This window comes from Dermacentor variabilis, chromosome 9, assembly GCF_050947875.1.
Source record: "Dermacentor variabilis isolate Ectoservices chromosome 9, ASM5094787v1, whole genome shotgun sequence".
Classification (NCBI taxonomy): domain Eukaryota; kingdom Metazoa; phylum Arthropoda; class Arachnida; order Ixodida; family Ixodidae; genus Dermacentor; species Dermacentor variabilis.
In genome coordinates this window covers 45,337,189-45,349,443 of record NC_134576.1, presented here as the reverse complement: position 1 = coordinate 45,349,443, position 12,255 = coordinate 45,337,189, and the positions used below count along the sequence as shown (strand labels likewise).

At 42.9% G+C, this 12,255-nt stretch overlaps 1 protein-coding gene across 3 annotated transcripts in view; it reads right to left on the bottom strand.

The window, feature by feature from the left end:
- LOC142592652 (protein NEDD1-like) overlaps positions 1–12,255 on the bottom strand; it is a 137,605-nt gene that overhangs the window by 116,723 nt on the left and 8,627 nt on the right. Inside the window, exons 2-3 of one of the 3 annotated variants that reach the window (XM_075704216.1) lie at positions 12,060–12,085; positions 5,757–5,851 (exon numbers count right to left, since the gene is read on the bottom strand). Coding sequence is in view for 2 of the 3 variants with exons in the window: in XM_075704215.1 (XP_075560330.1) it covers positions 5,757–5,851; positions 8,390–8,402 (108 nt within the window). In the remaining variant the exon portion in view is untranslated. Of the gene's footprint in view, positions 1–5,756; positions 5,852–8,389; positions 8,418–12,059; positions 12,086–12,255 lie in introns of those variants that run through there. The other 2 variants (XM_075704215.1, XM_075704214.1) reach the window with 2 other exon arrangements.

Sequence of the window (12,255 nt, the reverse complement as noted above, 5' to 3'; positions counted from 1 at the left end):
GGGTTTCGGCGCAAAATTCAAATACTGATACTTGGACCTTGATTTTCTCATCTAATAACCAAACTATATCTTTAAATGACTGCCTGCAGGGTTCTCAAACAATGCTTGATTAGTCTAAACTGATTTATTGTTTCGCTCTAGTGTCCCTTTAAATAGTGCTAAACAAAGCAAATAGTGCTTTAAATAGGCTAAACATAGATTTTTTTTTCAGCAAGTCTGCAAACAGCACACAGTAGGTAAGAAAAATTTATTTTCAGCCAGTAAAATCCTTTGTCACTTGTTAAATAACTCATCTGGGCAGCCAGAACAAACCGCCACTTTAAGTACTGTGAACTGCGAGTATGAGCTGGAAATATTTTGTTAGAAATAACGAATTTACATTAGAATTTAGATTGCACACATGGCCACACTGTTTATCACTGCTTGCTCTTTTTGTATAATTACCCTATTTATGTAATCATAGGACATCTCCCTGGCAGTTTTTTTGTAACACTGGGGTCTCCTGCTATAATATTTATTTGGCATGAAGCTCAAACATGACTTGTGAAATAAACGAACTACTACTACTACATGGGCATGCACGCTATTGGTTACCAGATACAGCTGCATTCTGATAAGCCCTTGGTGCATTTTCCCATTGCGCTAGCTCGAGTGTTGTTCGCTACTGCTACTCCCGCATGACATATGGTGGTGATGGCAGCACATGCATTCTCATGCCCATGCACTTTGACTTCAGAGTCTGGCAGCAGACTACCGCCCGCAACATCTCGGTTGTACAAATGTCTCGGGACCTCAAACAGTATTCAGGTTACTCAAAACTGGTTACAATTCAAAAGAAGCCACAATCGCAGCTGTACCAAAGGGAAAGTAAGACTTTTGTTTACGGCCACTACTTTCAATTGAAGAAGCCCTTGACAGTTTTCTGAATGTTAATTCCCTTAATATTATCAAACAGACACTTCCATAGTGTCTAACACACTGCACTAGTTCCATCACCTATGTGCAAATGCAAACTGCTTGCCGCAGTGAGCACTTTTAAGTGCCTAATGTCTTCCCCAAAATCATGGAAGACCAAGATTTTCTACACGAAATTCACAAAAGTATGCAACAGCTGTACTCTTAGTGTGAAAGGTCCTATAGTAGCTAAGAAATTCACGTAGACCATCAAAGCACAATAGTGTTCAAGACATCCCAAAATGCAAGACATGGTTAATACACTTGGCCTAGACTTTCTCAAAATTCATATCCCCCTGAAATTCGTACGCAATGTGACTATATCCATCATCAAGAAAAACGAATTTTAATTATAGTATTTTGCATGACAGAATCTTCATCATCCACCTATTATGTCCACTGCAGGACAGAGTGTCTCCCTGCGATCTCTAATTATCTCCGACTTGTGCCAACTGATTCCAATTTTGTGCCTGCGAATTTCCCAATTTCATCACCCCACGTAGTTTTCTGCAGTTCTTGACTATGCTTCCCTTCTCTTGGCACCCCTTCTGCAACTAATGGTCCACCAGTTATTCGTTCTACGCATTACATGGCCTGCCAGCTCCATTTTTTTCTCTTAATGTCAATTAGAAAATCGGGTATCCACACTCTCTTCTTGTCTCTTAATGTTATGCCTAACATTTTCGTTCAATCGCTCTTTGCATGATCCTTTCTTCAATAAGAGTAGTACGCTCCCAGTCAGGATGTGGCAATGTCAGCCGTATGCACTCCAATTCATTTTTATTCTTTTGTGAATTTCCTTCTCTTAAAGGGCCCCTGAAACGGTTCGGACAAATTTTGTAGACGCGTAGGGTTCAGCTTAAGTCGAACATTCGCACCACAATTTAGGTGAAGCGTTATGTATTAATGGAGCTACAAGCGATTAGAAGTTACCCTCCTCCCTAGCCATGCTTTTCCTCCTCAACTCGTTCGCCGAGCGAGCGGGGCTAAGCTCCGCCTTCACTGGTTCAGCGTCCCGATGCGACGTCACATCGTCCACTTCCGGTTGTTTTGGAGCCCGCCCCCGCCCGCGCGAGACCTCTCCTCTAGCCGCTTGGCCGTCGACCCCAAGCGAGAGCTATCGAAGCAGCGTGCGTTGCGAGCATTCTGTCGTAGCGCCAAACGTGTCTTGCATTCCGGTAACCACAGGCAAGCTGGTCATTTCGCCAAATGACTGAAGGCATAAACTCAAGCTGATGAAGGAACTTTAGCGTAGACGTACGTGAGCGGCCTGATCGGTCTGCACGGTCCATACACTTGTTGGTGCAGAGCTTAACCAGCCAAACAAAGCGCTAATATTGCTCTAACCAAGTGTAAAACATGTTAAACATTTATAAAAACAACGTGTTCATGATTACACTCCTGCGAAAAATACACACCAGCAGCAAAGAAGAATGCACTTCGTTGCTGCTACTGTGTATGGTTGAGCTCTGTGCCACCAGGTGGCTGCACCGTACAGACCATTCGCATTTGCCCTTCTGCTCATCTCATGGCTCATCCCGTCACGGCAAAGTCAAGCGGCCAGACTCTGTCCCCTTGCGCTTGCGTTTTCCCTAATACCGGACTCGTGAAACGCTATTGCGTTAGTAATCTTCCGGTGTAAAGTGACGGCCACAAACGCGCAAATCCTGGCGCCGATCGGATAGCGGCAGTCCGATGCGCAGCAGCCAGTTCGCTCGTACGCTGCCTTGCAGAGGGACACGATGTCGCAGCTTGACATATTGCCAGTCGCTACGTTTGCAGTCCACAAGGCAACAAAGTCGAATCATAGTGCTCGCGAATAGACTGAGACCGACTCTGACCACGGAGCTCTCTTCAAAATGGAGTACGTTGTAACACAAGCAGACGACACACGCTCTGTGCCGGAAGTGCTTAAGTGTACTGAAAAATTATTCTTGTGCATTCTCTATGTTATTTTCTTTTCATAAAAGCAAATTCACTAACATTCCAACTATTACGAAGATTTGTTTACCATAAAATTGGAAAAATTATCGATCACGCGCCCTTGTCAGCCAATCGGATAGCTCGCCCCACTGACGTCGTATGGGTGATTTCGGTCATATGGGCTTAACATTCCGCCGAGCAGTGTGCTGCGATCGGCAGCGATGTGCATATTTAGAACCTTATAATAAATTACACGCTTTGCGTGGAGCACTTAGATGTGTCAATTAATGAACAGAAGGACCTACTCCAACGACTCAATACGTTTGTAGAAAATCTTCAAAAGCGTTTCAGGGTCCCTTTAATCAAGGTCCCCTGCGAGTAATATACCTAGATAAACGTACTCCTTCACAGACTCTAGAGGCTGACTGGCAATCCTGAATGCTTGTTCCCTTTCCAAGCAATTGATCATTATCTGTCTTCTGCCTATTAACCCTACTCTTACATTTTTTCTAAGGTACTCAATCTTTTTGCTATAATTTGTCCCTAGTATTGCTGAATAGGACAATGTCATCTGCAAATCAAAGGTTGCAGAGATATTTGCCGTTAATCCTTACTCCTAAGCTCTCCCAGTTTAACAGCTTGAGTACGTTCTTACAAGCATGCAGTGAATAGCATTGGAGAAATTGTGTCTCCTTGCCTGATCCCTTTATAGGTATCTTTACACTTTTCTTGTGGAGCACGAAGGTAGCTGTGGAATCTGTAGATATTTCCCAAGGTATGCTCCTTAATTACAGGATGCCTTTGACTGCTGGTATCTAGTGAATCAAATGCCTTTTCATGACCTATGAAAGTCATATATAGAGGTTGATTGTACTCTGCAGATTTCTCGATTACTTGGTTGATGAGATGGATGTGATCCATTGTAGAGCATCCCTTCCTGAAGCCAGTCTGTTTTCTTGGTTGACTGTAGTGTTGCCTTTATTCTGTTGGAAATTATCTCTGGTTATTTTATACAATACTGGAAGCAAGCTAATGGACCTATAATTTTTCAATTCTTTAATGTCTCCCTTTTTGTGGACTTGCATAATGTGCAAGTTTTTCAAGCGTGATATCTCCTCCATCTTTGATTAAATTTGACTGTTATTCGATCTTCTCCCGGTACTTTTCTCTGGGCCATGTCTTGAAAAGTCATTCTAACTTCATTAGTTATAGAAGGAGCCTCTGTATTCTGTTCATTACTACTTCAAATGAAAGTAGCGTGGCTGCTCTGGGTACTGTGCAGATAAGTATAGAATTCTTCCATTGCTTTTACTATATCTTCTAAATTCCTGATGATATAACCCTGCTTATCTTCCAGTGGATACTGATACAACCTCGACCAGGTGAGGTGCATTTTCATCGCAACAATTGGGAAATGACAACGAAGGTGGGCATCGTGATGATGAAAAAAAAAAGTTGAAAAGAATGTTTTCACTTCATTGGTACATGGTTGTGACTCTATCCAAGTCTCGAGCAGTTCTGCCTAACATGTGGGCCAGGACACCCTTAAATAACCCCTTGCAGTCTTGTGGTCATCGATGTCTTCTTGGAAAACTTGTGGAATTGTCAGTGCGTTTTGTCAAATTAAGAAGTCGACTAGCTCTTCCCATTCGAGTCTTCCCCTTTGGGTCCTTCGTGTCTCCTCAGAGCGTAGAGGGGAGACGCTTTTTCGAGGAAGAGGGCAATTATCTCGACATGGGAACACCCGCTTGAATCTTTCCCACACTGGCGAGGTCGAAGTCCAGGCTGATCCTAGCCACCTTTCCTGGGACGAGGCAGATCGTCTCGCCATGGGAATGCACACCTTATATGTTTCTCACACTTGACAGGTCAATCATAACAATACATCTTGGCTGGTCCTATGCCTAGTTTTCTCACTGGATTCATGTGGCATCTATTTTTTTACTGCTCCCTCAGTTTTTCTCACGTTGTAATTTCGAATATCCCTTACTTTCTTCTCGTTGATCAGTTGAGACAGTTCAGCAAATCCTATCTGATCTCGAGTTGGATCAGACCAAAACTGATGTGATTGTGAGGCATGTTGTAGTGGGCTACTCTGAATCAATTATGACCAGCTGAGGTTGTCTAGCATGCACAGAGTCCAAGTACACCTAGTACTTTTGAATTTCTCCCCCACTGAAATGTGGCCACCGTGACCGAGAAACAAACTTGCAACATGGTGCTGAGCCATGCGGCGCCATAGCTACCAACCCCATCACTACAAAAGTGCACCAGCTGCTCACCAGGGCAGCTCTGCCTGTACCAAGCGGATTGCACTCCTATGTTCATTCCAAGAGTTTCCCACAAGAAATACCAGAGGGAATTATGGCGCCAGTGTCAACGGGTGCTGCAGGCATTCCTATTCAGCCAGTGTGGGAATGATGGTTAGTACATGAATGTGCCTGAACTTTGTACTTCTGGGTCCAAATGGCCTTGCTGCATTGCAAGTTGATCATATTCAGCAAAATAGTGCATTACAAATGCACCAATCCGCAGTAATTGTGCATGTGCACAGTGCCATTGCCTTGTGCATTTGGAAAAGCATTGTTTCAAAATTTAGGCCAACGAAGACAGATAAAGTACAGTAAATGCAGCCACAAGAATGTGAAGCCACATGCACAAAGATCAGCCAAATCCCTCTATTAACCATTATTCCCACTGAAGCTGAATGAGTTTAGCACCAGAAATCCCTCTAGTAATTTTTGTAGGCAGCTATGGTTCACACTAATAATGGGTATGACCATACTATGCGAGAGACTAAGACGTACCAATTCAGGGCACTGTTTTGTGCAAGCAACTAGCGAAGTCAAAACCGAGCGCTGCCACCCAGGTATGCTCACCTCAACATCAATCTGCACATGCCTGTGCCTACTTCTGCAGAACTCCGTGACATGGACAAATTTGCACAATTGTGAGATAGAGGCCAGTCGCCGCCCTGTAAGAAATGGACGATAAAAATGGGATCAGAGATGACACATTAACTGAACAGGTCTGAAAAAATTAATTTTAATTTCATATCGGAAACATATAATGTTTTGCAAATGTACTGGAGTGGCCAGAGACTTCCTTTTCCATTTTAAATAAATTTCTAACATCTAGTAGGAAATCTTTTCTGCAGACAAAAAATTCTTATATCAGCTTAAAGGCATCTCCTGGCCATCAGATTTAGCAGCAAGCAATGCAGCTGTGCATACACTAAAAATACATACAAACTGATACAGCCGAGTAGTAGGATACTTCTGGACAATATTCTGCAAAACTGAAGGGAAAGGTACGGAGGCAAAGTGCACACAAATGAGGAAACTTCCAAAAAAACATCCCTCATTTTAATCCGTATTACAAGCTCAGGAAAATGCCTTACGTACAACAGCAAAATAAGACTACACACAACCGAGCTAAATTTGACTTATTTTTATTATGCTTTTCCCTTCTGTGTCTCAACAAACATGAGATTATCGCACATTAAAACTTCACTACTGCAGTATCTGCTCCAAGAAACCAAAGGTGCTGTCAAATGTTGCCAGGCTACTTTGCGTGGTAAATGTGCAGAAGCTCCACCCCCTTATCTTTCACTTCACTGCCGCAGAAAGTTGCAGTGAGTATAACTTATCTGAAAACAAATAAAAGAAACCATAAATTGTGACTAAAAAGATACAAGGACACCCACCAAAAAAAAAGATTAGCATGAATATAAGATAAACTTCCACTGATGAGAGCAGTCTATTAGTCTTGTAGCAAGCATTTCTGCAGATAAGCGAAATGAGAGTAAGAACGAGATGAGAAGATGGCGATTCAGAATAGCACCATTAACCCTTTAGGGCAAGACAAAAGATGCCTGAACAAAATGTTTTTTCATTATCTAAATTTTAAAAAGCCTAACTACAAGGATTATCAATGTCTAACTTTTTTCTGCACTAACCTTTTCAGCCATAGCTTTTTTTACATGTGGGCAACCGCAGGCAGAACACAAAATTGAGCTTGGTCCCAAGCCACCTATGTCTTTGTGTGGAACTTGTATCGACAGTTCTTGTCAGATGTGATACAGGAGCACACTACACTGGCTTCACATCACCTGTGGGATACCACTGCAGCCCGAGTTTTTACAGCAGTCTCTCCTTGATGTGTCCACGTTTTAAAATGTAAGCGAGGCATGCGCCAAACCTTTTCCTTGTCCTCTGTTCCAGCTTCAATACAAGAAACGTCGACTCCGAATCAAAGTTTGGAAGGCTAAAATAGAAAAAATACAAAGACTGGTGGCCCGTTTTATATGATGCAAGTACTGACACATGGACTGTTACAGCCATGTTAAAATCTTGTAAGCTAGAATTACCGGATGAGCACAAACGTAAGCGTCGGCTAATGTTTGTTTTTAAAATCATGAAAGGACCCACAAGACTAAATAAGCTTTGTTATTTTATTTGCAAACTCAAAGAAGGTAGCTTGTATAAACCACAGCAGAGCTAGTTAGTCTCACTTAATGTGTGCTGACACTTTTCGTTTCTCTTTTTTTGCCCAATAAATTGAAATGTGGAGTAGTTTACCTGATGCTCTTGTAACTAACAAACATGCTACTAATTTTAAATATGCATTGGATATGTACTTTGGAAAATGTGCATTCTGGGCACTGCTATGAGCACATTCCTTTTAAATTCTGAAATTTTAAGCACCAAAACTACAACTTGATTTTGAGGCATGCCATAGTGGAGAACTCCAGATTAGTTTTGACCTCCTCAGGTTCTTTAATGTGCATGCTATGTACAAAACCCAGCTGTTCTTGCACTTCGCCTCTACCGCAGCCGGGATTTGAGCCCACGAACTCGTGCTTACCTCGCAATGCCAAAGCCACTACACCACCAAGCCAGGTCATTTCCTTCTGCTGACTGTCCACTGTACACCAGTGAATTTGTGTGTATCACAGCACACTATATATTAGTGATTTTTTAAACATTATTCACCCTGTAATAACCCTGAGAATGGGGTACTCAAGTTGACAGTCTAAATAAATACATTATTAAATAAATAAACAGATGATGCTTGCTGTCTTCTACTCAGTATTGGCCGAATACATTTAGCCCCAAGACTTCACACTTAAAACCAAAACTCAACAAGAAGAAATATTTTTCGTTTGTTGCCTGTACTCGTCCTAGCAACAACAGTCACTAACATCAGTACTAGCAACACTAGTCCATAAAGGGTCCATCAGGATCACTCGCACTCTGTCATGATATTCACTACCATTTGTAAGTGATAGCAGCAACTGTGCTTGGGTTCTGTCAAGCAAAATCTGCAGTCTTAAAAAAAAAGTAATAGCAGGCATCTTAAAGCAAAGAAAACATAAATCCTGGGAGTTTACGTGACATGCAAGAACCACAACCTGATTATGAGGCATGCCATAATAGGGGACAATGGATTAACTTTGAGCAGCTGGGGATCTTCAATATGGACCAAATTTACAGCACACGGGCATTCTTACATTTCGCCTCCATTAAGATGTGGCCACCACAACTCTATTTCATCCCACAACCTCATGCTTAGCAGCGCAACGCCGAAGCCGCTAAGCCGCCATGATGAGTATGGGTATGTCCATGTCGTATGTCCATGTCGTCCATGTCGTATGTGGACGAATCAAAGTCTTTGCTCCTATTTATTAGCCAAAATAAAGTATGCACAGATAATTATACATATGCATACCATGCCCGTACCTTACACTATTTTTCGACATAGTCACTGGTTCAGACACCCCCCCATTTGTCCCATCACAGCGCTAAACTTTAGATGACCCCGTGGTAGAATACGTTCAGCTGACTGTGGAACCAAGCTGATTGTCATGCAAGTCTTCACACCCGTTTGCAAACTCGCAACACCACCACCTCACTCTTCTCAAAGCAAGACACCTTTCCCCCTACGTGGGCTACATTTTCCTGTGGATTTCGATGGCCGTTCGTTCCATGCTCCACACAAAACGAATCACACTTTGTTGCTCGCACACCGTGGACGTGTGAAGCACAACTGCTATCTTCAACTTAAACAGCACTATGCCGCGGAGCTACCGGCAGATAAGACCGGGCCGCTCCCAAAAAAGCCCACTGCTGGTATATGTTGACTTCTCATTTACAGCCGTAATTTGGCTCAAAAAATTTGTCAGCCCTTCCAACCTGTGAAGGACGAGCAGCAAAGCTGTGGTGTGTTTTACCTTAATCGACGCATCTATGCACATATATGTATATCAGCAGCAGCAGCAGCCTGGTTACGCCCACTGCAGGACAAAGGCCTCTCCCATACTTCAACAACCCCGGTCATGTACTAATTGTGGCCATGTCGTCCCTGCAAACTTTTTAATCTCATCCGCCCACCTAACTTTCTGCCGCCCCCTGCTACGCTTCCCTTCCCTTGGAATCCAGTCCGTTACCCTTAATGACCATCGGTTATCTTCCCTCCTCATTACACGTCCTGCCCATGCCCCCCCCCCCCCATTTCTTTTTCTTGATTTCAACTAAGATGTCATTAACTTGCGTTTGTTCCCTCACCCAATCTGCTCTTTTCTTATCCGTTAACATTATACCCATCATTCTTCTTTCCATAGCTCATCGCGTCATCCTCAATTTAAGTAGAACCCTTTTCGTAAGCCTCCAGGTTTCTGCCCCGTAAGTGAGTACTGGTAAGACAGCTATTATACACTTTTCTCTTGAGGGATTACGGCAACCTGCTGTTCATGACCTGAGAATGCCTGCCAAACGCACCCCAGCCCATTCTTATTCTTCTAATTATTTCTCTCTCCTGATCCGGATCCGCCGTCACTACCTGCCCTAAGTAGATGTATTCCCTTACCACTTCCAGTGCCTCGCTACCTATTGTAAATTGCTGTTCTCTTCCGAGACTGTTAAACATTACTTTAGTTTTCTGTAGATTAATTTTCAGGCCTGCACTTCTGCTCTGCCTCTCGAGGTCAGTGAGCATGCATTGCAGTTGGTCACCTGAGTTACTAAGCAAGACAATATCATCAGCAAATCGCAGTTACTAAGCTATTCTCCATTAACTTTTATCCCCAATTCTTCCCAATCCAGGTCTCTGAATATATGTATATATGGATGGATGGATGGAGTAACTTTATAGAAAGGTCCTGCGAGCTACGGGGCGCAAGGTCCCATAGAGCGGGCTACTCCCACGTTGGGACCGGGAGTTGTAACTCCCTGGCCGCATCGTGGGCTCGCTGGACGGCCCAGAGCTGCTCCGCCAGGTCCGTGCTGCGTAATGCGTCTTGTAGCCTGGCGGAGTCTTGATCCTTGTTTGCGTGGGTCCGACCACACGGCCAGAGCAAGTGATGTACGTCTAGTGTTCTATGGCAATTTTCGCAATATGATGTTTTGTATAGGTCAGGCATGTAGTGGTGGAGTCTGTTCTGCGTGGGGTACGTGTTTGTTTGAAGCATTCTGAACGTCAGGGCTTGAGGCCTGGTGAGCTTATTGTGAGGTGTGCTGTATATTCTGCGGTCTAGATAAAAGTGCTTTATGATCTCGTTATATGTGGAGGGAGGGTCCCGATTCTCGCTGGGATGGTCACGACCAGAATAGGGGGCGTCGCGGAAGGTTAGGTCTCGCGCGCTCCTGTGAGCCATCTCATTGAGATTGCGAGGTCGCCTAAGGTCGCCTAGGCGACGATGTAACCATAACACACAATGCTCACTGGTGGTAACAGTGTGTATAGGATGCAGCTGGCCGTTAAACCAAGCCTCGACGCGAGCAACGATATGCGTTGACTGGGGCGCAGTCGAAGGAGTACACAAAACAGAACACTTTGTTCGTAATTTGCAATTGAGCATACTTGTTAATTACCTGAATGAAACTTGGAAGGACTAGTTTTATTCGAGTGGACAAATATGGGGCTGTCCGTTTCCCTCCCACAGAAGCCCATGTATTGACAGCACGTGGGAATTCCACAATATTTACAACTTCACTGTGAACTATGCAATTACGAAAAATAAATAAAACTAATGTTAGTCGTCTAAGCGGCTAATTGTCATATAATTTTTTTTCGGGATAGTTTTGATAAAACAAGAGTTACAGCCATTTTCTGTCACCATATTCCCTCTGTAGACAGCCATGTATTAACAGCAGACAGGAATTCTACAAAATTTACAACTTCACTGTGAGATAACTAATGACAAGTAAATGAAACTCGGCATAATGATAGTTGTCTTAGTGGCCAATTTCAATATAGTTGTTTACAAGATACCTACATTAGATTGAGAGCTACAGGGCATTCACAAGAAACTGCAGACGAACATTTTTTCGTGTCGATGTAATGCATAGACAGACTGATATCGACCACTACCGCAGCGTAGCTATAAAAAAATATGGGCAAAGACTGATTCGCCCTTGTAATTGTACAGCTTAACATCCAAAATCTGCAAAGTTGGTTATACAAGGGACACATTTTTCGTGATAACCTAAATGCACTCTTTGATAACAGTGCATAATGTTCCACTGTTATATTTGCAATCTTTGTTTCATTACCTTTTTTATTTGGTGCTAACTTTTTGTTCTGTAGAAACTTACCCCTCTTACTCAATGCCCTTCAATGGGCTTGCAAGGTATAGTGAATAAATAAAATAAACAAGACCTGTGAACTTTAGGAAGCACACATTTCTTCTTAAAGCTTGCCCAGAGTCCTATTATGGGGTACATATGCACTTTAGTATACGTGATTTACCTTTAGACGCAGCAGACAAGCAGCAGCAAACTTGGATCAACAGATGTACAAGCAAAACATTTCCGATCCAAGTAACTTTTTCAGCGATTTTGCTACTGCCAGTTTTGTTTGCTATAGAAGCTTGTCCGAATAAGCTAGCTTGAAACGGGTACCCTCCTGCTCTCATGTCCTTTCACCATGAGAATACTGTAAAGGACATGGTCGAAGACTGACGAGCAGAATTTTTTATGAACCTTGATGCAACCTTAGAAAAATCGTACGACAGGTCCAAATTCGTAAACTTTTACGAAAAATTTGGGAGAACTGGCAAGTATAAGAATGCAATAGCTACTTATTTAACACTGCCGGTCATTATTTTATTTTTTCCCAGAATTTTCAGGTGGCTTGATAGAATCTTCAAAAATGAACAACTAGAGAGCACCAAAGCAACTCACCAACACCAAACTTATGTGTCCAGCAGCTTTGAAAAAAGGGACAGAAATGTTCAAATGAGAACAGAAAGGAAAAAAATGCATGCATTCAGGCACACATTGGTGCATTCGTGTCGACTTGCACAGCTTTATTTGCGGCAGCTGGCAATGGTAATTTAGGCACATGCTATTTCTTCGCAATCATTGTCACCTCCCTGAC